Source organism: Sesamum indicum, linkage group LG8 (assembly GCF_026168435.1).
Source record: "Sesamum indicum cultivar Baizhima isolate 11 linkage group LG8, ASM2616843v1, whole genome shotgun sequence".
NCBI lineage: Eukaryota > Viridiplantae > Streptophyta > Magnoliopsida > Lamiales > Pedaliaceae > Sesamum > Sesamum indicum.
The window spans coordinates 31374491-31402079 of record NC_142664.1 but is presented as its reverse complement, the minus strand read 5'-3'; the positions used below and the strand labels follow the sequence as shown (position 1 = coordinate 31402079).

At 38.6% G+C, this 27589-nt stretch overlaps 7 protein-coding genes across 11 annotated transcripts; 3 read left to right on the top strand and 4 right to left on the bottom strand.

Annotated features, from left to right (window-relative positions):
* Positions 1-201: 201 nt before the first annotated feature.
* LOC105169777 (peptidyl-prolyl cis-trans isomerase CYP21-1) lies at positions 202-3123 on the bottom strand. The gene is made up of 7 exons (XM_011090288.3): positions 2731-3123; positions 1881-1962; positions 1247-1294; positions 1122-1145; positions 816-998; positions 605-680; positions 202-506 (listed from the first exon to the last, which is right to left on the bottom strand). The coding sequence occupies exons 1-7, from the start codon at positions 2842-2844 to the stop codon at positions 329-331; spliced, it is 705 nt and encodes a 234-aa protein (XP_011088590.1). The 5' UTR covers positions 2845-3123; the 3' UTR covers positions 202-328.
* Positions 3124-4212: 1089 nt separating this feature from the next.
* On the top strand, positions 4213-7440 carry LOC105169776 (serine/threonine-protein kinase-like protein ACR4). The gene has a single exon (XM_011090287.3). The coding sequence runs from the start codon at positions 4501-4503 to the stop codon at positions 7228-7230; it is 2730 nt and encodes a 909-aa protein (XP_011088589.1). The 5' UTR covers positions 4213-4500; the 3' UTR covers positions 7231-7440.
* Positions 7441-7551: 111 nt separating this feature from the next.
* On the top strand, positions 7552-11118 carry LOC105169775 (Glycosyl hydrolase family 10 protein). 3 transcript variants are annotated; one of them, XM_020696289.2, is made up of 8 exons: positions 7552-7686; positions 8199-8894; positions 8976-9132; positions 9220-9395; positions 9490-9591; positions 9672-9818; positions 9902-10540; positions 10655-11118. In XM_020696289.2, the coding sequence occupies exons 2-8, from the start codon at positions 8775-8777 to the stop codon at positions 10988-10990; spliced, it is 1677 nt and encodes a 558-aa protein (XP_020551948.1). In that variant the 5' UTR covers positions 7552-7686; positions 8199-8774; the 3' UTR covers positions 10991-11118. The 3 variants fall into 3 exon arrangements, with proteins under 3 accessions (XP_020551948.1, XP_011088587.1, XP_011088588.1); XM_011090285.3 differs by lacking the exon at positions 8199-8894 and having other exon boundaries at positions 7560-7686; XM_011090286.3 differs by lacking the exons at positions 8199-8894; positions 8976-9132 and having other exon boundaries at positions 7560-7686.
* A 452-nt stretch (positions 11119-11570) lies between these two features.
* Positions 11571-13867, bottom strand: LOC105169774 (thaumatin-like protein 1). 2 transcript variants are annotated; one of them, XM_011090282.3, is made up of 3 exons: positions 13605-13847; positions 12604-13273; positions 11571-12169 (listed from the first exon to the last, which is right to left on the bottom strand). In XM_011090282.3, exons 1-3 carry the CDS (start codon positions 13660-13662, stop codon positions 11872-11874), a joined length of 1026 nt encoding a protein of 341 aa, XP_011088584.2. In that variant the 5' UTR covers positions 13663-13847; the 3' UTR covers positions 11571-11871. The 2 variants fall into 2 exon arrangements, with proteins under 2 accessions (XP_011088584.2, XP_088740421.1); XM_088884295.1 differs by lacking the exon at positions 11571-12169 and having other exon boundaries at positions 12600-13273; positions 13605-13867.
* A 1957-nt stretch (positions 13868-15824) lies between these two features.
* Positions 15825-18586, bottom strand: LOC105169773 (Pathogenesis-related thaumatin superfamily protein). Of its 2 annotated transcripts, XM_011090281.3 has the most exons (4): positions 18289-18582; positions 17495-18203; positions 16409-16509; positions 15825-16275 (listed from the first exon to the last, which is right to left on the bottom strand). In XM_011090281.3, the coding sequence occupies exons 1-4, from the start codon at positions 18350-18352 to the stop codon at positions 16271-16273; spliced, it is 879 nt and encodes a 292-aa protein (XP_011088583.1). In that variant the 5' UTR covers positions 18353-18582; the 3' UTR covers positions 15825-16270. The 2 variants fall into 2 exon arrangements, with proteins under 2 accessions (XP_011088583.1, XP_088740422.1); XM_088884296.1 differs by lacking the exons at positions 15825-16275; positions 16409-16509 and having other exon boundaries at positions 17491-18203; positions 18289-18586.
* Positions 18587-22661: 4075 nt separating this feature from the next.
* Positions 22662-26236, top strand: LOC105169770 (auxin transporter-like protein 5). The gene is made up of 8 exons (XM_011090279.3): positions 22662-22930; positions 23030-23215; positions 23362-23474; positions 23589-23772; positions 23917-24014; positions 24706-24913; positions 25023-25280; positions 25670-26236. The coding sequence occupies exons 1-8, from the start codon at positions 22772-22774 to the stop codon at positions 25949-25951; spliced, it is 1488 nt and encodes a 495-aa protein (XP_011088581.1). The 5' UTR covers positions 22662-22771; the 3' UTR covers positions 25952-26236.
* A 311-nt stretch (positions 26237-26547) lies between these two features.
* LOC105169772 (cold shock protein 2) lies at positions 26548-27364 on the bottom strand. Its single transcript, XM_088884297.1, has one exon. The coding sequence runs from the start codon at positions 27286-27288 to the stop codon at positions 26782-26784; it is 507 nt and encodes a 168-aa protein (XP_088740423.1). The 5' UTR covers positions 27289-27364; the 3' UTR covers positions 26548-26781.
* Between the last annotated feature and the right edge of the window lie 225 nt (positions 27365-27589).

Genomic DNA, 27589 nt, shown 5'->3' with positions numbered 1-27589 from the left:
AGCCCAAATGCACAAATTAAGACAGGAATAGCATAAAAGAATGTAGAACCTCTTGTCCTTTTTGTACTTGAGCTGATTAAATGCAGCACAAAATGGCTAAAAGACCTTTTTGTTCTATCCTATAATATATGCTTCGGTTTTCATTCTTTCTGTAATAGCCACTCATATATCAGTTGCTCAACGCGGAAAAACAGATTACAGTTCTCTGAAGAGGCAAGTGCTGGACTATAGATGATTGTACGATTTCACAAATATGCTACATAAGAACGCACAGCAAAACAATTTCTAACTGAATCAATTAGTTAAACTTAAGAACTTGCGTTTATTGTTATGTTACTGAAATTCGGGGGTCGTCTTCCCACTTGCTCTTGGGTATCTCCCCAGAATCGGCAATAATTACCTTCTTCCTTGGCTTCCCGCTGTAGGTTCCTGCACCCCCTTCAATGGCATAAACAGTATCCATTCCATCAATGACTTTGCCAAAAACAACATGCTCTCCATCTAACCTGGACAAAGAAATGTGAAGAATTCAGCACCAGACTTCACAAGTTTAACAGTAGTAGTGAACTCGTTCTATAATGCTACCTCAACAGAGAAAGCATACCAGTAAGCCTTCACTGTAGATATGAAAAACTGGGAACCATTGGAATCAGGCCCTGAATTCACCATTGACAAAACACCTGCAAAAGTCAGATTGATGAGCGCCTTTCTGCAGGTGTTCTCTGGGTGCGCACGCCCGCGCGCGCGTGTGTGTGTGTGAGAGAGAGAGAGAGAGAAAGAGAGGGAGAGAATGTCACTACGAGATCATTGCGAACCTGCATGTGAATGCTTCAACTTAAAATTCTCATCACGGAATGTGCCGCCATATATAGATTGATTTCCTCTCCCATCTCCAGAAACAATGTCCCCACCTTGTATCACGAATCCAGGTATTATCCGATGAAATGGAGTTCCCTTATAGTGGAGAACTTTCCCGTTAGCAGCTTTTCCCATCTCCCCTGATTCCAGATACAAAGATTATTGAAGGAGAAAACACAAACTATCAGACATTCTATCAAAAACATCGATTCAAGAATGCCAATTCAAAAACAAACTTGAATAGTAGTAAGTCCTGAAAATACCTGTACACAGAGCCCTAAAGTTCTCTGTAAAGAAAAACATAGATACAGTCAATTGTCATCCCGAAAAAAAACAAGCGCAATCTGCTGAACAGGCAGAAATTCAAGCAGGGGACAGAAGACATTACCCACAGTCTTTGGCACGACTTCACCATATAATCCAACAGTGATTCTCCCTGTTATATCAAGGTGTAAAACTCAAAATGTGAACAGGGACACGATGAAAACAATACATGCAGATTTTGATGTCAACTATCTTCCAAGTATTATTCCAACATTTCCAGAATTTTAAGTTTCACATCCAAAAGGGTGGGAGCACACACGACAATGAGATTTTGATGACTTGTCAGGCTTATCACTTCATGATAGCTCGAGCAAGTGTTATAAATTTATGCGGCATAGAATGGCATGTCACAAGAACAGTGTTCGTCTATCAAACTGTAGAAGAGGCAAATCATGTTATAATCCCAATTTGAGGGGAAGAAAACAAAGAAAAACAGTGGAGAGCCTTCTGCTTAATACATCTGAAAGTCTGACGCAAGGGTCCTGCAGTGTTACTAAAATCCTTCATTAAATGCCATCAGCAGAATCATTATCCTAGACAATCCACACCCCCTACCCCACACCTTAATTTACTGACCACTTTATTTTAAGTTACCTCGAGATAGAAATCAGGTCATGGTTCGTATAAGATTCATAATGGGATTTTGGGGCAGGAGACTCATAATTAAATCATATGAGTAATGGGATTTTGGGCCATACCTATTCGTTGCTTATCTATGTCAACATCCAAAAATACTCTATGGGTAATTTCGTGGTCTTCCTGCACATGTTCTGCTGCCTCCTGGAAATATGAAGTAAATAAAATTAGGAAACACAAACATGGAAAATGCCAAGAGCATCATCAGTGATAAAATCTAAGAAATAAAAACTACTTTCCATAACTTATGATCTAGTAGATGAAAACAGAAGGTACTTAATATATATCTTAACAAGATATTAAGCAAATAGTAAACCACATATCTCGTAAACACTTAAAAGTCAGTATGCTTTGCTTGTAAAGTTATACTTCCTTGCCGCCTACTGATTCCTTATGAACCATCAAAGATTTTCTTTAGAGCACAATATCTAAAACAATACCTTGAGCAACGTTTAACTTGTCAAACTAGATATACCACTCAAACTATCCCGTTCAGTAACCGATTTTTATTTCATGCAACTTAAATCAATCACAAGTAGAACATATTGCGTTTTTTCTTCAGTTATGGTCCATATACTTGACAATTTTCGCTCATAAAGGTGGAGCCTTTACCCATTTAACCAATGCGAAAAAAATAAAAATTTTCGGTTTCTCCTCAACATTGATTCGAAATTTTCACCAGAATCCCACCAAAGACTTCGAACCCACAAGGAAACAAAAACCATCCAAAAATTCGTACACCAACTAAAACGGCAATCAGAACAGATCCAAGCAAACTTATAACTTCTAATTCAGTCCAATCACCAATTAAAGAATAAAGCTACGCAGCAAGACTCACAAAATCCCACGAAGCGACAAGTATGAAAATTTCAAAACAACAAAAAATGGGCACTGAGCAAAACAACATTTTACCTGTTGAGACAACGAAGAAGCGAGAAATATCAGAACTAAAGCCGCCACGAAAATCAACAAACTCTTTGGCTGAATCAACACTGAGATCTCTCGCCCCATCATCCAATCAATCATGTCTCAGTAAGTTTTCCCATCAATCATCCATGTAACGCATACTAACCAGCAAATATTTTCGGTTTCACAGTAAAAATCAGTGTATAAACTATAAACACACACCGGATAGTGTGAGTGGGAGTTTCCAAAGCAGGTAAATGTGATGTATAAAATTGGAAGAATATCTGAATTGATAATGGTCTTCGTCTCTCTCTGCTCGAGGCCAACAATGGCAGCGAGTGATTAATGCTGCTGTTATTATTCTTAATCCTCACTCAAGATTTTATTGTTAAAGTAGGAAGTTGTTAGTTTAATCGGATCCAGTTGTGTACACGCCTTCATACTCGTTATTTCCTCGAGACCGCCCAAATAAAGTGAGTAACTCTATTTGGGCTTTTAATTGGGCCTTTTCCTTTTTAACTGATTCAGAAAAATGCTTTGCATTGGGCCTAATAAAACATTTTTCACAAAACTCTACCACTGATATATCGTGTGTATAAAATATTCTATTACTAATATAATTTTTTTATACATAATACTTGTCAATTAATTTTTCTAAAGTCTAAAGCAAAAGTAGTGGGCCCCGTTAATTGATCCAGCTATTGGTTCATGATCACAAATACTAAGCTCATGATTTCTATTAATACGTAGCGGCTCAAAAATAGGTCTGATTCAATAGGATCACTGAGTAAACAATAAGAAATTTATATCGGATAAACTCTCTATATCTAAAGGCACGTCAACCTAACAAATCTCTAATTAATTCTTTTTATGTCGGGAAGATTAATCTTGATAAACATTAAATGACTCCACAAGCTCATTGCAGCTCACATTCTACCACTTCACACCTATTGTTGCAATATTATTTTTTTTTTAAAAAAAAAGCATTTTTCTTTCGCAATTTGTATTAAAGTGGTAACATCTATTTTATAAGTTAGTGATCCATTAATCTTAATGTTTTTTAGAAATAATTGGACTAATGCTATAGTGTTGAACTTGGATACACATAATGTAAAAATATTAATTGATTTAGAATAAAAAAAGTTGAATGGGATGGAACAGCTATACACACATAGTCTTCACATGAAAACAGTTAAACTTGGATTTTTATATATTATGATAGAAAGAGAAAGAGAAAGAGAAAGAGAGGGGTTAATCCTGAAAAGAAGCATGGTTTTGTATGTTAGTATTTAAAGTAATCACAAAATAACCAGAAAAGTCTTCCCAAAATCCCGAGACTCCTTCACTCAAATCTATGTATGAATATGACCAAATTCATCAAAAAGACAAGAAATATATAACCATTATTAAATCTTAATAATATCACTACTCTCACTTAATATTAAGAGTTCAAAACAATATGCATCTCAAGGTAAGAATTTAGTTTCAGTTAGCTCAAACCAGAAAAAGAAGCATTTAATGTGAGCGTGATATCCAGCGGCATCTGCTTACGTTTTAATGTTTTGAGATAAACACAGACCCTCGGATTGAGAATGGACAAATATTCACCCTCAGATGAATATTAAATGCTCCTACCAGCTCAATTTCCCTCTCTCTCTCTCACACACACAGTGCAAAGCTTCCTTCAGCCACCACTTCCTCCGCACCTAACAACCTGTGAGATTTACAGAAACACTATATTAATACTACTTGGTTCAAGAAACTCATCTTGAAGAGATGAAGCAGCTTTTCTCATGGAGCAACCCCATGTTTCATCTTGATCGCTGTTTGGTCTTTTTGCTGCTTTTTCGCTATTTATGCTCCCAAGTTTCCAGCTTGGGATCAATGTCATCCATCGCCATTTCTTACGGTGAAAACGGTCCCGTCTTCTGTGGTTTAAAATCTGATGGCTCTCATTTGGCCGACTGTTATGGCTCAAATCCTGCTATCATTCATGCAACGCCAAATCATACGCCTTTTCTCGGTTTGACCGCTGGTAGTGGCTTTGTTTGTGGACTTCAGATGGATTCAAATGAACCCTTTTGCTGGGGTAGCACAGGGTTTATCCCAATGGGTACGCCTCTAAAAGCAGATGAGAATTCTGAGTACATAGAAATTAGTGCTGGAGACCACCATTTATGTGGATTGAGAAAACCCTTGATGGGAGACTTGAGGAATACTTCTTTAGTTGATTGTTGGGGTTATAACATGACAAAAAGTTACAATTTTGATGGGCAGATTCAATCTATTTCTGCAGGTTCTGAGTTTAACTGTGGTTTGTTTGCTCAGAACAGGAGCGTTTTCTGCTGGGGTGATCAAACTAGTAGTAATGTGATAGGATTGGTCCCCAAGGAGTTGAGATTTAGAAAAATAGCAGCTGGGGGTTTTCATGTTTGTGGGATTTTGCAAGGGGTGGATTCTAGAGTGGCTTGTTGGGGGACGAGTTTGGATCTTGAACTAGAGATTTCTGTTGGTTCTCTTATGCATTCTGGGCAGCTTAACGTGGACTTGGCGCCTCAGGATCCTATGCTCTCTGTAGTTGGGGGAAAGTTTCATGCTTGTGGGATTAGAAGTTATGACAGAGTAGTGATTTGCTGGGGTTATACAGTGGAGAAAAGTACACCTCCTCCCAATGGTGTTAAGCTTTATGAGATTGCTGCTGGGGATTACTTCACTTGTGGAATTCTAGCTGAGACATCTCTTTCGCCTATCTGTTGGGGTGCCGATTTTCCTTCAGCTCTGCCGCTGGCTGTTTCACCTGGACTTTGCAAGCCAACACCTTGTTCACGTGATTTTTATGAGTTTAATAATGCAAGTTCACCTTGCAAGTCTCCTGGCTCTCACATTTGCTTGCCTTGTAGCGATGGCTGTCCTAATGAAATGTATCAGGTCAGTGAATGCAGCTTAACATCGGATAGGCAATGTGGATTCAACTGTTCGAGTTGCACCTCAGGTGAGTGCATCAATAATTGTTCCAGTGCTGCTAGAACTGGAAGCAAGAATGAAAAGTTCTGGTCACTGCAATTGCCAATCATTACTGCAGAGGTTTCCTTTGCTTTATTTTTGGTAAGTGCTGTTACTCTGACTTCTGTTCTATATGTTCGATACAAGTTAAGGAACTGTAGGTGCTCTGTTACTTCCAAAAAGCGTAGTGGAAATGGTTCTTCTCGTAAGGAGAGTGGGAAGATTCGTCCAGACTTGGATGAGCTGAAGATTAGGAGGGCTCAGATGTTTTCATACGAGGAACTTGAAAGAGCCACTGGGGGGTTTAAGGAAGAATCACTTCTGGGAAAGGGTAGTTTTTCTTGTGTCTTTAAAGGTGTCTTGAAGGATGGGACGACAGTTGCGGTGAAAAGGGCTATTGTCTCTCCTGACGTGAAGAAGAATTCAAAGGAGTTTCATACAGAGCTAGATTTGCTTTCCAGGTTAAACCATGCCCATCTGCTCAATTTGCTTGGTTACTGTGAAGAAGGTGGAGAGAGACTTCTGGTTTATGAGTTCATGGCTAATGGATCTTTGCATCAACACCTCCACAGTAAGAACAAGGAACTGAAAGACCAATTAGATTGGGTCAGGAGGGTTACTATTGCAGTTCAAGCGGCTCGTGGGATTGAATATCTACATGGCTATGCTTGTCCCCCTGTAATTCACCGTGACATAAAGTCTTCAAATATTCTCATAGATGAAGAGCACAATGCACGTGTTGCTGACTTTGGCCTCTCTTTACTGGGACCAGCCAACAGTAGCTCCCCCTTGGCTGAACTGCCTGCTGGTACTCTTGGCTATCTTGACCCTGAGTACTATAGGCTTCATTACCTTACGACCAAATCAGATGTTTATAGTTTTGGTGTTTTGCTGTTGGAAATTCTCAGCGGTCGGAAAGCCATTGATATGCAGTATGAAGAAGGAAACATAGTTGAATGGGCTGTCCCTTTGATCAAAGCTGGTGATCTAGAAGCCATTCTTGATCCAGCACTGAAACCTCCACCAGATCTTGAAGCACTGAAGCGAATTGCTAATATAGCAAGTAAATGTGTGAGAATGAGAGGAAAGGAGAGGCCATCAATGGACAAAGTGACTACAGCTTTGGAGCGCGCACTTGCTCTGTTAATGGGTAGCCCATCTAATGATCAGCCTATCTTGCCGACTGAGGTGGTTTTGGGAAGTAGTAGATTGCATAAGAAGTCTTCTCAAAGATCAGGAAACCGGTCAACCTCAGAAACAGATGGGGCGGATACAGAGGATCAAAGATTTGAATTCAGGGCTCCATCATGGATCACTTTTCCTAGCGTTGCTTCCTCGCAGAGGAGAAAATCATCTGTTTCTGAATCAGATCTTGATGGGAAAAACATAGAACCAAGAAATGTGGGAAATGGAGCCTGTATTGGAGACGCATTCAGAAACCCAGTGGAAGAGATTGGTCCTGCTTCTCCTCAAGAACACTTGTACTTGCAGCACAATTTCTAGCTAGATTGAGGTGATGCAGGGGGGATGTTTGCACTATAGTTTTAGTGGTGTTACACTTCAATCAATGAGAGAAATGTGTAAGGATGCAGGGATGTCTCATAAGCGATCATTACAAGTCGAATGCCTCTTTCTTGTACCTATAACTCTGTTAACTATGCATATTCTGTCTCGACTAAGCTGGTCTTTAATGCATAAAACCTGATTTCACTTTTTCCTGGGCTGAGTTACACAAATATTTCACTTTTCTTTTGATTTGTTTGTATTTTCCTGAGCATAGCAGCAACAGCAGGTATTGTGTTTTTTGCTCTTTTCAATTTCTGCCAAATTGTTCAAGCTGGAATTATGCAGTCTGGATGGGGATGGATGTGGATGCTCAAGAAACTTCTCCGGTTTCTGCTATGGCAAACAGCACCTGTATTCTACACTACCACAGGATGCCCGAAAATTTGCAAAGAGGTTGGTATTTCACTAACTGAAATGCATTCTAATCACCATAACATTAGGAAATGATTATACTATGTTGGTTTATAAGCCAATTTGAACATCTTTAAATAGAGTTGTTCGGAGCCGTGGCATTCATTTGGTTAGCAACTGAGTTCTGTTTTCTCAGAGCCTCTTTAGTCATGTTAGCATCACAGAACAAAGTAATACGGGCAAACCAATCGGTTTTCTTCATGGCCCATCTTGCGTTTCTTGAGCAGTACAGCCCACAAGAAATGACAAACTTGGATTCTCATTTTTGTACTTGTCCCATAAACCCCGGAAGCCCACATCTGAGAAATGCCAATAATCTCAATGGCTTGTAAATTGTAATCATTAAAACCATTTTTCTTTAGTAAACAATCAAATCCATCTTCTCAGCTCGGGGAACTATTTGCTTAATGATTAAAACCATTTTTCTTTTGTGAGGGACATATGTTTTTCTTAATCCTAGGAAGATTCAAATATAGTTCCTTTTGTTTTTTCAGGAGGGCTTTTGTTTTGGAAAATGTGGCTTAATTTTCAGAGGATCCTGTTCCAACGTAAAGCATATGGGATTGGCACCGTCATTTCTGACGATTACATTTTTCTAATCATTTCCATGGACTCTATGAATTGAAAATTGGAAGAAGGACAAGATCATAGAGGACATGCAGTAAATTTATTAATTGCTTCAACGGAACATTTAAGTTAGAGTTTGAGTCCAAATGTCTAAAACCTCCAAAACAGCAACAGACAATTTAAGGAAATGTCTAAGCAACAAGTCCCTATAAACTCCAGAAACCTGGCAGAATGATGTACTAAATAAGAGATGAACAAGCCGTTGAAATGTCTTTTGTTTCAGCCCTCTTTAAAGTTATCTTGTAGACTGGGTATGTGATTAGTCACAAAACCACCTATTAAACACCCCTTTGATCACCACATTAGCCATCTCATCTCTCTCTCTCTCTCTCTCTCTCTCTCTCTCTCTCTCTCTCTCAAGGGGTTTAGTAGAATCAATCATATATGTTTAACTCAGGCTTACTTGGTTGCTGTCTGAAAGTCTAACTTTTCAAGTAGAAAACATGAAGAACTATCTATACATTTTATTCTTGGGACTCTCCCTCCAGTTTGGACCTTTAACTACTGCTTCGACTTCTTTTACGGGAGATGGACCCTTGTATGATTATTCTGCTTACACTGAGGTAACCAAGTTGGAGCACTTTTTCAATTTTGAAAATCTCCAAATGTTATCATTCTTAGTCTAACCAGTTCATCTGTATCAGTGCAAATCAGCACCAGAGGATCCACTCTACGATGGTGGTATCATCAAGAATCAGTCTCTCGGAGTCTATAATAGGCCTCATCCCCCCAGATTTCCTGTTAATTCCCCTGCTTTCGTTTTAAACAATCTCACTGGCAACACAATCTACTGTTTTTCCAGTGAGTTTGAACTGTTCAGCTTATTTCAAAGACTTCCATTGGCGATTAATTTTCTGTCATAATTCACACAATGCTGGTGATCGGCAGGTTGGGTTAAGATAACAGCTGGTGCAGCTTCAGCTGTGATAAAGGCGAGCTTGACAACTGATAATGTCACTTTCAATTGCATGGGAACTGTTATAGCCAAGAGAGGATGCTGGTCGTTTCTAAAAGGTGGATTTGTTCTCAACTCGCCTTCAGCCTATGCTCTTATCTATTTCCAGGTGAGTGACTGTAAATTTTCCTTCATCCAAATTGATAGATATGACATGATTTGTAGTCCCTGGAAAAGTTACATTGTTTCCTCCTGTTTTGCAGAATTCAGATGGGCAACCAATAACTATCTCTGTTTCCAGTGCTTCTCTGCAGCCATTCACTGATCAGCAATGGAAAATAAACCAGCAAAACATGCTAAACACTGTATGGACCTAGAATCTTGGACTAAAAATACTAATTTTTATTACAAAGATTGGATACTCACATTGGCTAAAACCATGCAGGAAAGAAAACGCACCACCACGTTACACATATCAGATATTGATGGAAACAGGTTACAAGGAGCTACAGTTGTGGTGGAGCAAGTTTCTCGAGATTTTCCGTTGGGATCTTCCATAGCAAGTACCATCTTAGGAAATTTACCTTACCAGGTAAAAGAGAACAGTGACTACAGTCCATGAATATTTTCAATTATTTTTTCCCTTCAAGTAGTAAGCATAAATTCTTGGTGCAGAATTGGTTCGTGGAGCGATTTAATGCTGCAGTATTTGAAGATGAATTGAAATGGTACTCAACAGAACCTCAACCTGGAGAAGTTAACTATACAATCCCAGATCAAATGTTAGAATTTGCTAGGCGTAACCAGATTATAGTCAGGGGACATAACATATTCTGGGAGGACCCTGATTTTACGCCTTCGTGGGTCCGTAATCTAACAAGCTCAGAGCTGAAATCTGCTGTCAGTTCCAGGATACAAAGCCTGATGAGTCAATACAGAAACGAATTCATACACTGGGATGTCGATAATGAAATGCTCCACTGGGATTTCTACGAGCAACGGCTTGGTCCCAATGCCAGTTTAGAATTTTTCCAAACAGCCCAGAAATCAGATCCTTTGGCCAGGCTGTTCATGAATGAATACAATGTGTTGGAGACTTGTGATGATATGAACTCCACGGTGGATCACTATGTTTCAAGATTGCAAGAACTTGGAGAAGGCGGCGTCTCAATGGATGGAATTGGACTTGAGGGACACTTTACAGTACCAAATCCTCCTCTAATCAGAGCTATTCTTGATAAATTAGCTACGTTAAAGCTTCCCATTTGGCTCACAGAGGTGGATATCAGCAACAGTCTTGATCAAGAAACACAGGTCACGAGACAAAGAATAGCCAATACAACTTTATATGCTAATTTGAATGATCAAGAAAGCTTTTTTACTCTCACATTCTTGAATTACACATCTCATTTGATACTAATTTTGCAGGCCAAATATCTAGAAGTAGTGCTGAGAGAAGGTTTTTCACACCCCTCCATCAAGGGGATCATGCTTTGGACAGCATTACACCCCTCTGGATGCTACAGAATGTGCCTAACAGATAACAAACTCCACAATCTCCCAGCCGGTGATGTGGTGGACTCACTGCTGAAAGAATGGGAAACTGGGGTGGTGAAGGGCGAAACAGATGACCATGGTGCATTTGACTTTTCTGGTTTCTTAGGTGAATACAGGGTGACAGTCAACTACGGCAACAGAACAACCAATTCAACCTTCTCTTTGTGTCAAGACGATGAAACCAAACATTGGAACATTCATTTGTAGATTTTCTCGTATCTGTTGCACATACGAAAAAAGAAAAACTGATGAACAACCTCTTCTGAAAGTACACCAAATGACATGATTGCATGTCTTGAATTAACATTACAATTAATACGACTGTTTCGGTGAAAGTGGACTCGGGTTTGGTTTAATTTATTTTGTTATTGTGATGTTTCGAACAATATACAAATAAAAAATTGAAAGCAAATTTTGGAAGGAAGGGGACCGCGCAAGTTTTGTTTCAAGATCCAAACAGCAATTACATACATGCAACAATCATGTTCTTAGTGACATGGCAAAGGAGCAGTATATAAACAAGATGTTGTATGACGATCTGCCATAGCCGACAAGTATAAAAGCAATGCTTGCAAATTACTGCAAACGGACCTTATTCTCCAGACATTAGCTAAGATACTCCCACATATTCAAAGCAAATAATGTTCCTTTTCTTTTCCAGCTTAAACCTTCGTCATAATTTTAACATATGTTTCTTGGATTTGTTCAATGTACGTGCAAAATTCTAATGGAATCTGATGCTTATAAGCAACTGGATTATATGCTTTAGGAACATGATGAAAACAGATCCATGAAACTAAACACTTTTACCAGGACAGGGAGGAAAGGAAAACCAGCATTTATATATACACAATTCCAGGAAAAGGGAAAAGAAAGGAAAGAAAAAACACTTCCTAAGTATCAAACAATATAAAAATTAGTGAGAATGAGGCTCCCAAAGCTGCAATCTCCATCAATCAATCTTTTATCCCTAACAAAAAAGCCAAAACTTCAATTCCTTCAAGGCAGCCTTGTGTTCAATGTCTTGTGCATTGGGAGGGAGCCCACTCCCAGGCCTAGAAAGACAAAAAAGCTGAAACCCTAAAATATTAAGAGAAAACGGATACAATGAAAATGGCAGAAGCAATGAAGACAGCAAAATGCAAGGACCATGAGCAGTAAACCCTAGTTGAATCCCCCATGGCTAAACCAGCCAACCATGATCCATCTGACAACATGGCTTGAGATCCTGACCCTGAAGCCGAATCCGGGTCCGACCCGGTAAATCCTAATCCGGATGCTGAACCGGATCCAACCGTGCCAGTGTCTGACCCTGATAGAGACCCATCAGCATTAGTAGTTCCTGGTGCTGTCATTGTTGGGTTTGGATCTTTTGAAGATTTCTGACTGCAAGAACACCGCAAGATAAGCAAAGGGTCATTCGTTGCTATAGACTATAGTAGTAGCATCCACTGAGTCTTGCAATCAACTTGATGATCTCGCTAAAATCTTAGGTGAAATTATTAATGCTTTCTTTAATATAGAGGAGATAGGAAGCAAATCATTCTACCATTCTTGACCTTTGCTATATCTTAAATTCAACTATTCTAAGAACTTTATTCCCATGGTCAAGACTAAAAAGCCAAAGAAACCACAAAATCCCACCATTAAGACAAGAAAAACACCGGGCAGGCTGGAAAATAGAAACATTCACAACAAAAAGATTTTGCTACAAGTTTACAACTAGGCCAAACTTTTGCTGCATTTCTATAATTATCTGTTCATGCACTCATGACTTATTAACCAAGAATATGAATAAGCAGAGGCAAACTTTGTTTTACCTTGGCATGGAGGGGCAAAAAGTCACCGTATAATCCGCTCCAGAGCACGTAAAAGTGCTCGTGGGGTCATCATAGGCGTAGCTGTATGATCTAGGACAGGCCGACTTAAACATCTGCGAGTAAACCGACGGCCGACACGTCGCAGGTGAGTTAAACGTGCCGCTGCAACAATATTCCGGGCTCCCGAACGCCTCACATGCGCTCTTACACGCTTCGCCACCACCAACCCGCAGCTCCGAGGGGCAGACCCTATTTAGATCCGTCACGCAACCGGTCGAAGCGCACATGCCAGAGCCGCCCGTAGCTTCAACTATCATAGGCAAATTGTACCCGTCCACAAGGCTGACGTCGTAAAAGTCTAAGCCGCCAGTCCCAAGTGTGAACTCTGCCAGCGTGGCTGGTGGGGCAGCTCCTGAACCATTGCACTCTGCTTGACCCGACCCGCAGTCGCCAGTCTGGCAAGAGCCTGGTTCAGAACCGGAGAATGTGCATCCAGTTCGACCCCAGAAACGGCCTGACCAGCCGGCAGGGGCGATGAAAGTTCGGGAAGAGTCTGGGGGAAGCTCGAATCCGGTGCTGTCGAGTGTGGGGCTGCCGGCGTTAGCGAGTATACCGGGCCACACTGTGTACTCGCACTTGTTTACAAATGTGAATGTGGCTCCAAATGCGACTGTTGAAGAGAGAGAAATGAGGAAGGGACAAACCACATATTTATCTCCAAAAGAAAATTATAATGGCAAAAACCTGTTGAAGCTCGCACATCTGGGAAGAAATTAAAACAAACAGCTAAATCCCAGTTCGACGATGCCGCCAAAAAGGAAATAAAAAAGGCAAGAATCCAGTTGAAAGGCCATATTTTATCAAAGACAAAAAGTATAAGCAACAAAATGAGGAAAACCCAGCTGGAAGATCACATACTTACAGTAAAACCCAAGTAAGAAAAGTTGAAAGTAATGTAAGGAAAATGATGGTGGAAGGGGAGTTGTTAGAGTTAGTTTTACCTCTGAAAAAGATATGGAAAGCGAGAAGGAAGGCTGGGTTGGTAAAGGAGAGGTCCATGGTGCTGCAACTCAAAGCAATCAGCTCCTCCGATCCTTTGCTTGTTTTAATGTGATGTAGATGTGAAGGGAAAGGAAATAGTTGGAGTGATTAGTTTGTTGTTATGTTGGAGTGGAAAGAATAGTAATAAAATAAAGAAAAAGAGAAGCAATTAGCAATGGGTAATTTATTAATCTTTATTATTATGGGTCCGTAAATTCAGAATGCGGCAGGCAGTGGGTTGGAGCAGCGATTTGTCGTCTCGGGCGGCCTACCAACACAGAGGTGTGCAGCGGCCAGTGGGAGAGCGAGAAATGAGGTGTTATGATGATTTGTGGTCGTGTCGGGTCCCAACAAACACGTACTGGTACTGGTACTGGTACTCATATGAGTATGAATTAATTAAAGGGAAAAGAAGAGAAAAAGGGTGAGAGCGTTGGAAGAGAGAGAGAGAGCAGTAATAGTAATAGTAATAGTAATAATAATTACAACGCCTCTGCATCAATTAATTATCAAATACTAATTTGAAAATCTTTATGTCACTAATAAAGGATCATTAATCCCTTATTTCTATTTTGGTTAATAACAAGAATATGGAATGAGACTCCACTCTGTCTCTGTGGCTGAGAGGAATAACAACTTACATCCACATAAATCATCAATTGTTTTTCCCTTCCTTGTGGGCTCACTGTCCTTTCTTTTCTCCATCCAAACTCACATTAATTCCACTGACCCATTCAGTAAAAATCATTGGATTCCATTTAGACGTGACTTTTAACTGCACACAACTGTGACCCATCAAAACCTAAATTGCACTTGGTAAAATTCAACGTAAACTAGTTGAAAATGAAGACAAACAAACATGCCCTTGTTTGAATTGAATATGCTACTAACATGTATCATATCATAACAGACAGGAGGCAGCAATTCAATATGTGGGGGTGGGTAAGGGTTGAAAGATGAATGATTATGATTTTAGGGGGGAGATTTGTGATGATGGAGGCCCCACCTCACACGACCATTCAACCCCGCTTTATTACAATTCCATCATTTCATTTGTTTAAACTTTCGGATAATTTTTTTATGCAAAAGCGGACTTGTTTTTCTCCGCCTTTTGACGCAAATTTGGACCATTCCGTCTAAACTACTGTTCTTGTCTTCTTGACTCCCACTCCGGACGTTGAGTCCATTCATTCCCGCATCTACAGAGACACATAAAATTGCATGTACGTTGTCTCCTGATTCAATTTTGTTTTAATATATTATGTTTTTTGAAAAATAACACTGAAAGAATTTAACATTATCATGTAACTTAAGAATCTTCTTATTAGAAGTCGAATTAATTACAATGGATAATTATTTATTTAAATGAGATAATGTTATTGAAGCTTCCATTGAGATTAGTTTCTCACATTCTCTAGTCCTGTTTCTCTTTCCCCTTACCTAAATTCGGTTACATTACATGTGTGTAATAGCACAGCACAAGTGAAATTTGTGCATGTGCCAAATCATTCTCTGTCACTCCCATCACCCAAATTCTTCCAAATTTCTTATGTCACGTTCTTGACACATTTATTAATCTATGTTAGAACTCAACTAATCAACTCTCGTCCTACTCCTACACATATTGCCATCCCCTTCCTCATTACCAATTCAAATACAAATACCATCATTACTGCCTGTATTAGAATAGGCCCATCCCATGTAATAATTCTTTAAAAACCGGTTTGGTTCAGTTATAAAAGTCAGGGATGTTCAAATTTACCATATCATATGAATCCATTAATTTTATTGAGACTATGAACAACAAACGATTTATCTAATAATTACATCATACAGCCCGGCCATATATATAGCTGCGCATTTATGCTATAATAACAGTTTGTCTTGAGTGATTTACGGGTAATCGCACATTGATCTCTGAATTACCGTATTGCATAATCATTTACCATCACACAACCTCAACTTTTAGTCCTGTCTGTCACCACTTTACAAATATGTTTAATTAGAAAAAAGAATAACAAGAAAGTAAAAACAAAGTTCACAAGTCCTTGGGCCTTAGAATCAGCCAGGCCCATAATCAAAATTAGTTAAAATGAACTTGAGTTTTAAATTAGACAAAATAAGTTGAAGTAGGTGTAATACCAACCCATGCAATCATCCAGAACTAGGAGTACCAAATAGACAAGAGAAACAGAAGAATATAACATTTCAAGTTTTGGCAGCGGAGGAGGAGTCCGAGTTCATTTACCAAATTATTCCCGCTAGAGAAGCACACATTTCAAACAGCTTTTATCCACACCAAGATACCCCATACTGCCTAAATTCCCATTTCTCAATAATTTTCACCGCATCCACAACTACTTCTCCCCTTACCAATCCTATTCCTACCAGAGATAAAGATGCCGGGGACACTATCTTGCCTCATCCATCAACATTTCTATTTGCACAAGTGGAATAACCAAAGTACGGAGGAGAGTAACCTATATACGGAGATGCTTGTATCTTTGTCGGCCACGAAATGTTGGTGTCAACAATCTAATCCAAGTCGCAAAAGTGAGTAACAAGAGCTAATACAGCATTGAGGCTCGCAACAAAATGCTCAATCTTCAGCTACAATAATTGGTAATCAGCCTGAAAGAGTCCAAATAGCAGAGCAGCAGAACATGCAAAATTTTCAGTCATAAAGCTCACAAGAGCAGCAGAACATGCAAGATTTTCATCAACGTACAAATAGCAGATGCCAAAGAGTGCATTGAAGTCAAACCTGATGATGACAACCGCGTGTGGTGCCTTCCAATGTACATCATACTTTTGTTAACTAGAGGCAAATCCGCTGTTTCCTTCCGTGCTGCCAGAAATTTTTGGCTGTAAAAATTTTGAACAGATTAACTCTCTGAAATGGAGCCATAACCACAAACACATATTAGAGTATTACATCCGACTGTATAATAAAATAGGAGATTCTCAAACTTACCTGGGGTCCAATCATTACAACTCATTAATGCAACGACAAAGTAAGAAACTCGTTATCATGTTTATATAGGGCTTCCTAACAAATGGTTTAATTTCGTTCCGCAGTTAAAGTAGCAAAACCTAAGAATCTTGTGATGCAGATGGACATGGAAGCTGCATATACACAGGGCGGACAGAAGAAGAGGAGGCAGAAGAAGAAGGGAAAATAGAATCAAACATGAATTTCAGAAATATATAACACGAAGCTGAGGGCACAATAACTCAAACAACATTGTAAAATAACTTAGATATGCAAATGAACAACATTGATCTTATGTAATACAATCCTGCAACCTAACCGGGGTTAAGTAATTTCACGGCCAACCACCACACCTCAAACTCATCATACAACAAATGGAAGTCTCTGTTATTTGAGGAAATGCACCTACAGTCTACAAATACAATCTCTGATTCCAGAATGATAATGGAACGCCAATTGCAATATTTGCACTGAATTTTGAACTTTCTGAACAGTCTAGGTCATTAATTAGCTGTAGAAAAGCCTAAAAGATTTAGAAATAAAACATGAAAAGGACTTCATTCCCACCCAACAAGGAAAAGAGAGTCTGTCATTCGCTCTTGTACACTCCAAACTCTACTTAAACTTCACATTTATGTAATACACGAAACAGAACTAATAGAATTGGGGATTGATGAAACTTTTTGAATGTCAAAGTCTTTCCGATTCTAATTCTAACTCTTCATTCCTTGACTAATATCTACCAGGCAGAATTTGCTAAGAGTTTCAATGTAGTATAAAGATTCCTCGTTGACACCTTACCACCAACAACTTCAACCAAAGAATTATAGATTTTAAAGGGTTTAGCAGTAAATTTACCTGGTGTATGGCAATGGGCAGAAGATGATTATATAGTCGGCGGAAGCACAGGTGAAGGTACTGGTCTTGTCGTCGTAAGCGTAACTGTATGAGCGCGGGCAAGCGTGCTTGAAGAACAGCGAGTACACAGACGGGCTACAAGTGTCCGGCCTGTTATATGCCTCGCTGCAACAATACACCGGATCTCCAAAAGCCTCGCACGCGCTCTTGCACGCCACGCTCTCTCGGCTGCCATTCCCACGCGCCACCGCCAGCTCCCTCGGACACGCGCCGTTCAAATCCACTAGACACCCCGTGGAGCTGCACCCTCCTGGGCCTCCTCTTGTACCTCCCTTGGGGATTATCAGCATTGGGAGGTTGTACCCATCGACAAGACTGACATCGTAGAAGTCGAGACCTTGATCGCCGTTGAGAGTGAATTCCGCCAGCGTGGCCGGGGGGATTGCGCCACTCCCGGCACATTCTAGCTTCCCCGAGCCGCAATCAGCTGTGGCGCAGGAGAACTTCCCGGTGGAGGGGTCAGTGGAGCAATGGGTTCGAGCCCATAACCGACCCGACCAGGACCTGGGTACCCGAAGAGTTCTGGATTTTCCGCTCTTGAGAACAAAGCCTGTGGGATTGAGTAATGGCCTGTCGGCGCCCGTCAGTATTCCGGGCCATATCGTGCGGCGGCACTTGTTGACTATCTTGAACGTCGTCGAATCCACCTCTGTAGGATTTCAAGAAAGGGGAAGATCAAATCAGCTCAAGAAGTGAATGAACAAAAAATACTTGGAACTAATAAAAGATACAACCTGGGAAGAGAGAGAAGTTGAAGATGAGAGAGAGCAAAGTGGCAGAGAAGAGAAGACGGCCCATTTGGAAGATAGCAGAGAAGTAAACTGAATTTACAGGTTTTTAAAGAAATATTTTCGTTTTAATTTTCATTCTGCCTCCTTTGCCAATTCCTATTCTTTTTTTTTTCTTTTTTTCCTTTCTTTTTAGGGAATAAAGATGGTAAGAAGGAAAGAGAAGGTGTCAATGGGAGATTAGGACAAGAAAAAGAGAAGAGAGGGAAAGGGGAGAGTGGGGAGTTGTTGCAAAGCAATGGTGATTGGGATGGGTGCGCGACTTCTTGCAGTGGGGTTTTGGAATATCTTTTTGTTATTTTTTATTTTATTCATTCATACCATATGCGAAGAGTAAAAATATTGAAATTTGGTTACCCCTATAAATTATATAACCCACTCATTTGAAACTGCTGTGTGGCATATTTTGATTTCATGCTTAAAGATTTCAAATCCTTAACGAAAGTTGCCACCTGGATGGCCCAACAACATGAAAGTCAAAAGAGATGTTGCAGTATTAGCGTAATATGTTACTGGCCCAACCCAGTAGAGTATCCACATTCAAGCCCATTTTTTTGTTTCTTTTACAATGAATCAAGATTGTAATTATAACATGATATAATTACCCATTTCATTACAAGTATTAGAAAAAAGAGCAATTTAGAATATGTGGTGTTTTTAAGTTGATCTGATTAGCTGTTCTTGATTAGTTGTTAGGTTTGTTTGAAAATGAAGAATGAGATGGAGATGGGAACATGAAGATGGATGTTGAAGGTTTGGTTCAAAGTTAATGATTGATTGGAGAATTAAGTGATTAGGCCTCCCACCAAACAGCCAGCAAGTGGACTCAAAATGATCATAGGGAGGCTCATTTTGATGCATGATCATACAAATTCAATGAGTTTGCGGGTTCAATTATACTGCACCCACAACTATTGCTAATCCCAATTATTTCAATCACTGCATTCCCTTCATACCATCCCATCCATCTAATCGGGCCGATGCAGTAACAATATATGTTGTAAACATGAAATGTGAATGGTAAAGGGGAAGTGGCATCAACATTGGTGTATCTCATAATTGATATATATGATATGCAATGATGGGTATAAATGATGAGGGAATGTTTCTGATGTGGTCCCAATGGCGCCATAAAAGGAGCAGTACGTACGTAGTCCATCATTTCCCTAACAGATTATGTATAATATGTATGTTTGTCTGCCTCGCTCTCGCTGGCTGCATTAGAGTCGGTTTCAGGCTTGCTCCCGCGCCCCATAACTAACATCATCATCATACTTTAATTATATGTATATGCATGCCCATCATCTACATTATAATTATGAATTCATAGTAATAGTACGTGTACGTGTATGTACATAGCTATAAAATATGGTATTCGTTTCCATTTAGCCGTAGCACATGCTTTTACATACGTCTTTATAGCTACAAAAATGATTCTAAGTTATTTTTGAAACCTATATCTCTATAATTAATTTTAACGGAAACTTTTTAGGTAGGTTATATGTCCTGAGCCCTCTCCCATGCATGTAGCACTTGGCCTCTTATCACACTTAGTTCTCGACTCAGTCAAGTGGTCGACTCTGACACTATTTGTTACGCCCCGGGCTCGCGATCCTAATGGACCCAAGAATTGCCTCCGAACGCATTTGAGTGCATTCTAAAATTCAATTATTAACAACTCATGGAAAAGTATTCAATTGATGCACTTGAGTTCTTTGCCCAATGATTATATATTGTTTATCTTATTAATTCATAATCCATGTGGAATGGAGTACCTCACATAGTAATAGAAAATTCGTAGCCAATATTGTAGTAAAGAAATGAAAATTTTGTAACAAATTTTTCCATCAAAATTCCGTAGCACCGTCATTGTTATAGAAATAAAATTTCTGTAGCTATATTTATTACTATAGCGACAGAATATTCGATTTCATTTTTGTTTTCGTTGCAAATGAGACTTCCTAGCAAGTTTTATTTTCATAATTAAGATAATTCCGCAGTTCACTTTATAAATAAATAAGATACTCCATAGTTTTTTATTTTTAAATTATTCTCTACACAAAACTTTATAGCTAATTTGTTGCACTAGCAATGGAGATTGGCAACAGAAGTGTAAGCAATAAAAAATCATCTAATGTACACTTTGTTGCAATATTTGTAGCCATTTCGTCGCCTATGTACCTAATTTTCATCAAATATTTTTAATATATAATTTGCTACAAAATATCCTTTGTTAGTCCATCTCCAAAGCTACAAAATTAAAAAAATTTGTTACCTGCATATCTTATTTTTTTGAGTAATTTCAATAAACAATTTGCTACAAAATATTCATTGTTAGCCCATCTCATTAGCTATGAAATTAATTCCGTTGCAATATTATTTATAGTATATGCCTTGTTTTCTTATAGTTATGCAGTACGCAAATTAATGTGTGATGATCGTAGAATATATACAATATGATATTTTCCATCAATTAGCTGTATCCATGTGCTAGACCAATTCTTTTTTTACCTAAATCATGTTTTTTCAAAATCAAATCGGTTGTTTAATAAGTGTGATATAATTATCATGTAATTGATCATTTTTTAAATTATACACCAATCAAATCACCAATATATTACACTTACTATATAATTCATTTAGATCCGATTAAACCCAACTTAAATTGAAATTTGTATGGTTGAGTAAGAATGGTTTCTTTCCAATTAAGAAAAAAGGAGTATGTATAAATGGTTTCTTTAATTGACGTGGAAAGAAGCTTCATATGATTATTTCGAACCACATTAAAATATCAAAATGTGGGAATCGGGTAATTGGTATATTGCATAATCGAATTAAACTTTTTTTGGCACGACCCTTCTAAAACTAAGAAAATGTCAAATTATGCCCTCAATCTCATTTTTTCTTGGCGTGGTGCTTCGAAAAATATTTTTCAATTATAAAATTATTAATTTTATTAATATCAACAAATTTAGTTAATTTTGACTAACAGAGAGATTTAACCTTAGGAGTGGTAGATGTAATTTCCCTAAGCTTAGAGGATTTACGTATAATTATACTAAACATTAAAGAAAAGAGTGTAATTATTCTTTTTTATCAATATTATCAAATTTAGTGAATTTTAATTAATAAAAAATTTTATTTATTAAGAAAAATAAATATTAAAAGTAATAAATATAATTTTTTAAACTATTAAAAATTTACGTATAATTACATCAAATATGAAATCGTGACAAATATGAATGGATGATGTGTTTGCCGAATTTTGCAGTCCCATGTGAAAAGAGACAGTGTTGGTATTTGGGGTTTGTAGATAGTTGAGGGTGTGTGCATTCCCAAGTTTGCCCCTATGTATGTGATATAACTGATAAAAGCCACTGTGTTCTCTCATTAAAAAGCAACCACGCCTCTTCCCCTTTGGCAGCAATCATTTGGTCTATTTTCTCATCATCCTCTTTTCTTTTTCCAAACAAAAAGGTTTGTCTTTCTGTTAGATATAGGATTTTAGATTATTCAGGATTTATATTTTACCCAAAATTCTCAAAGTAAACAAATATGAAGATTATAAAATTATGCCTAAATTACATATCGACCTTCCTTAATATTTGTCATAATTATCAATACTTTATTACTATTTGAAAAATTATAAATATTTCTTAATATTTGATTAAATTATGTAATTCTTGAATGAAGATATGAAATTATCAACTTTGATCTTATTATACTTTTTATTTTTTAAAAAAATTAAAAATTTATAAAAAATTAAAGGAGTAGATGGAAAAACTATAAATAAAATTATCTATTCAGTCCAAAAAAAGATAACAATTTTTTTAAAAAATAAATAAAATTATAATTTTTAATTCATAAAGTATTTTGGTCAGTTTAACATAAAAAATTGATGGAAACCTAACGAATTGTGCTGATTGTAACACGATCGTTAAAATAAAATGAGTATTGATGATTTTCCAAACAATAAGGGGTATTTGTAATTATACTAAATTTTAGGGAAATCGACCTAATTTATCCTAAAATTAGTATTTTGTCACCAACACCTCATTAATATCTTCCAAATTAATTAAAAAAAAAACATTACGCTGATGATTAGCATTGGAAGTAGACAACATTAAGCACTCGTGCCCTCTCTCACGTTTAATCAATGTCTTTACTATTCTTGAACACAATTAATTAATTAATTATTCGAGGAGGAGAGACACTTAATTATAACAACTGGTATTTGCGAAATTTCCCTCTTCAAAAGCGGTGTGACGCTATTCCCAAAGTCGCACTTCCTCATTATTCTGCTGAAACTCTCACCATCTTCTTCCCTATATATCTGCATCTGCAAGAGTTGTATATATAAATGTTACCACTCACATTGTGATATACAGTACAAGATCACACACATACACACACTAGCTAGAAAGGGAAAATGGATGATCAGTCCTCTGAGAAGACTGTAATAGTGGGAAATTATGTAGAAATGGAGAGGGAAGGGAAGCCAATAATAAGCATCAAATCAAAAGTTTCCAACCTCTTCTGGCATGGCGGCTCAGCCTATGATGCCTGGTTCAGCTGTGCTTCTAACCAGGTCTGTTTCTTTACACACAGTCTTACGTACAATATCACTAATAATGTATAACATGAGAGAATTAATTAATTAATTAATATTGAGTCATTTTGGGATCAGGTGGCTCAGGTGCTGCTTACATTGCCATACTCATTTTCGCAGCTGGGTATGATGTCGGGAGTTGTGTTTCAGCTCTTCTACGGCTTGATGGGTAGCTGGACTGCTTATATCATCAGCATTCTCTATGTGGAGTACAGAACCAGGAAAGAAAGAGAGAAGGTTGATTTCAGGAACCATGTCATTCAGGTAATTATATCATTAATTATTCTTTATAAATTCATATTCTAATTATTAATTAATATTCACATGCATGCTTTTCCTATATAAATATATGTTTAATTCCGAGCAATTAATAATTAATTTTATATTATACTGTTTTATTAATCAAGCAGTGGTTTGAAGTTCTTGATGGGCTCCTTGGAAAACACTGGAGGAACGTTGGTTTGGCATTTAACTGCACTTTTCTTCTCTTTGGATCGGTCATCCAACTCATAGCCTGTGCGAGGTATGTGTGTGGATGATGGATTCATCATCATGCATGATCAAAATCATATATGTTATATATCGTTGTAATTGAAAATTGTATTAATTAATTATTGATTTGTTGGTTTTCATGCAGCAATATATATTACATAAATGATAATTTGGACAAGAGAACATGGACTTACATCTTCGGAGCATGTTGTGCCACCACTGTCTTCATTCCTTCTTTCCACAACTACAGAATCTGGTCTTTTCTTGGCTTGTTGATGACCACTTACACAGCTTGGTATCTCACCATTGCTTCTCTACTTCATGGCCAGGTACTCAGTACTCTACTCTTCTCTACCTCTTAATTTCTATTTATACGCAACTTTTTCTTTTTCTTTTTTAAATTAATTGTGTTTGATTTCTTGATAATTATATATAAATATATATGTTATGTATATATGAATGAACAAGAACAGGTGGAGGGTGTGGAGCACTCGGGTGCAACCAAGTTGGTGCTGTATTTCACAGGAGCCACAAACATTCTCTACACATTCGGGGGACATGCTGTTACAGTGTAAGATATTATTATGAATTATACTAGCTAAGCCGTAGCTACTAATATCTTTCTGTCGAGGTGGAGGGAGGGTAAAACAGTGAATTCCAAATTGAGAGATGAGTACGACGATTCTTTCATCTTTATTCCTAAAGGGACTTGACATTGGCATTTACAGACATAATCTTGTACATATCTGATCATGCAATCTAGTGACCAATTCATACAGTTGCTGAGTTTAATGATAAGTCCTTGTCTCAGAATTTAATAGTAATTTTCGGATAATGCCCGTCCAGGCGTGCTGGGGAGAAAAGTACCACTTTCTTGGGAACCCCTTTTTTATTTTTTTTCTTTTTGCATGTATGGGAAAAAAGGCAGACCTCTTTTCTCCACTCACTTTTCTACAGTACTGCTTTTCTTATTTTTTTGCTTTATGTTTGATTATGCGTTTTCTAATGTCGTACGTAGGAGTTATTCGAAACCATATATATATATATACAGATATAGATATATATAATAATCAGAAATGACATTACGTATTAATGTGTTTAGAACAAGGTAGAATTAATGCAAAAGATTTGACAGGTTACTTAATTAAATGAAAAATGAGTTAGCTACTTGGGAGGTTGACGTATAATTAATTGTAACTGGAAACTGGGACCTGGAAACTGGAAACTGGAAAGGTAATGAATTAAGTTTTTGTGTTGGGCAGAGAGATCATGCACGCGATGTGGAAGCCACAGAAATTCAAGGCCATTTACTTATTGGCCACACTCTATGTCTTGACACTTACCCTCCCATCTGCCGCAGCTGCATACTGGGCATTCGGCGATTTACTTCTCAACCACTCCAATGCCTTTTCCCTCCTCCCAAGATCACCCTTCAGGGACATGGCTGTCATTTTGATGCTCATCCATCAGGCATCAACAATATTTAATAATTTATTTTCATTAATGTCAATTATTTAAAATATATAGAAATTTGAATTATTGGGAGCTGATATATGTTATTGTTGTTACGTGGATGCAGTTTATAACATTTGGTTTCGCTTGCACGCCCTTGTATTTTGTGTGGGAAAAGGCAATAGGCATGCATGAATGCAAGAGCTTGTGCAAGCGAGCCGCAGCTAGGTTGCCGGTGGTGGTGCCGATATGGTTCCTGGCCATCGTCTTCCCATTCTTCGGCCCCATCAACTCCACTGTCGGATCACTTCTTGTTAGCTTTACTGTCTATATTATCCCTGCTTTGGCTCACATTTTCACCTTCAAATCAGCAGCAGCCCGAGAGGTACGTACCCATTTATTCTTGTAGTGGCAAAAATGGTCTCCTTGTTTTAGGATATTTAGTGTCAAGTTAGCGCATTGATTCATTTGACTCCAATTGTAAACCTCCAAAGGAAAGGGATATAATAAATATTAAGGGTGCCAGCCAGGTGGTAGGTGGGACAAGCCAGAATCTTGGTCAGACCCAGTTTTAATGGACAGTTTGACCAAAAACGCCTTGGCATAATCGTCAAGTCATTATCGGGGGCAGCTTTAAAACAGAGCTTTGTTCTGTCAAACTTCTTGGATTAACAGTTATTACTCTATTTCTTGTTATAAGTATCCAACTTGAATAAAAGGGTTCATAATACAAATTAGACAACAATGACCTGACAATTTAAACTTGCTGTGCAGAATGCAATAGAGCAGCCTCCCAAGTACTTTGGGAGGTGGGTTGGGACGTATGTGATCAACATATTTGTGGTTGTGTGGGTTCTGATTGTTGGGTTTGGGTTTGGTGGCTGGGCCAGCATGGTTAATTTCATCCACCAAATCGACACATTTGGGCTGTTCACTAAATGCTACCAGTGCCCATCTCAACTGCCGCCACACCTGGCCAACGCCACCACTCCTCTTCCACCTCCCGCTGCCAACGCCACTCATCTGCCACCGCCTCGTCTTCATCATACTCCTTGAACTATTTCGCCATACCACTCAACTGGTAAGTGGTTAGTTACTCCCTGATCATTACAGGGCCCGCCAGAAACCATGGGAGAGGGTACAGGAAACGGCAATCACGGGTGACAAGTGCATGCTAGCTGCACCGGTGCAGTTCATCACAAATCATTCTTTAGGCCTCTTTCCAGGAAAATGAAATGCACGTTAGAATAGATCTTTTATGTTGTTAGTCATCGCTTTTAATATGCATCAATCAATTCTGAATGAAATTTGCAACTTAAAAGGAGCAACCGCTTAATATTACTACCCCTGCTTAATATTCACTGCCCAGGCATTTGATGTCTATGTGCAGCAATCAGATGCCTTTCGGGAGTCGATTATAATTCTCTATTGTTTGTGATGTGCGAAAGATAAAAGACATCAATAACAATGTCTTTGCCAAGTCTCAACTAATTCACAGGGAAGTTGTCTCAAACGGACATTACATTGCATGGTTCAACTGATATTCGGTCTTATTTGTGTTTATTATTGACTGCTAAATACGGGTTTGGCGTCGTATAAGTTAAAGAATTAATTCGAGAAAAGTTAGCATAACAATTCAAGGAGCGAGTGCATATCCTTATGCGTTGCGTGTATCGATCAACAGAAGAAGATACAAACCACCGTCATAACATTGAAATCCTAACCACAGATAATTCTGATAAGGCCACCATATAACCAAAACACAATAATAAAGGGGCAGACACTGGTTTCATTTATACTAACATATGGTTCACCTCATCAGAGAACCTAAAATAGCAAAAACGGACGCAAAACACTAGAGAAAGGACACAGCATCCCCAGTTAGCTCAGCGGTTGTCTCGGGGGCAGTCACGAGCAAAATGCCCCGCCTCACCGCAATTATAACAACCCCCTCCCCCTCCGCCTCCGCCTCCGCCTCCATATCTTCCACCACCTCCCTCTGGGCACTCCCTAGCCATATGCCCAGTGTCCCCGCACCTGAAACAACCACTACCTCCTCCTCCACCGCCTCCATAACCGCGGCTGCCTCCTCTGCTTCCACCATTGTATCCTCCATAACCGCCGCTTCTTCCGCCGTAAGATCCCCGGGTGCTTCCCTGGACAGAAGCGCCGTCGGGTCCAGTGACGTTGGCGGCCTTGGCGCGGCCGTCACTGCCGTACTCGACAATGTACTCGACCGCCTCACCGTCGCCGAGGCTGCGGAAACCCTCAGATTTGATGGCTGATTGATGAACAAACAGATCTTCGCTTCCATCTTCAGGAGTTATAAAACCAAAACCCTTTTCATGGCTAAACCATTTCACCGTTCCCCTTTTCACCTCACTCTCTGCCATTTTCTTCTTTCTACAAATTACAACTCCTCGCCCTAATTTCTCTCTCTCTCGTATTTTGGGACTTTGCTCCCGCGGGGCCTTTGATATATTTGAGTTGGAGGGTGCCACGTAACCGGACTTCATTTTGGATTCAACTGTGTAAATTCTGATGTGGGATCCGGGATAAATCCAAATTATTAGTAGATATCTGATTTGATCAAAATTAAATTAATTATAATCCAATTAAGAAAAAAATATTAATTACATAATAAATTTTGATCATATTTAATGTGTGTTAATTGAGTTTAACTGAACGGTAATT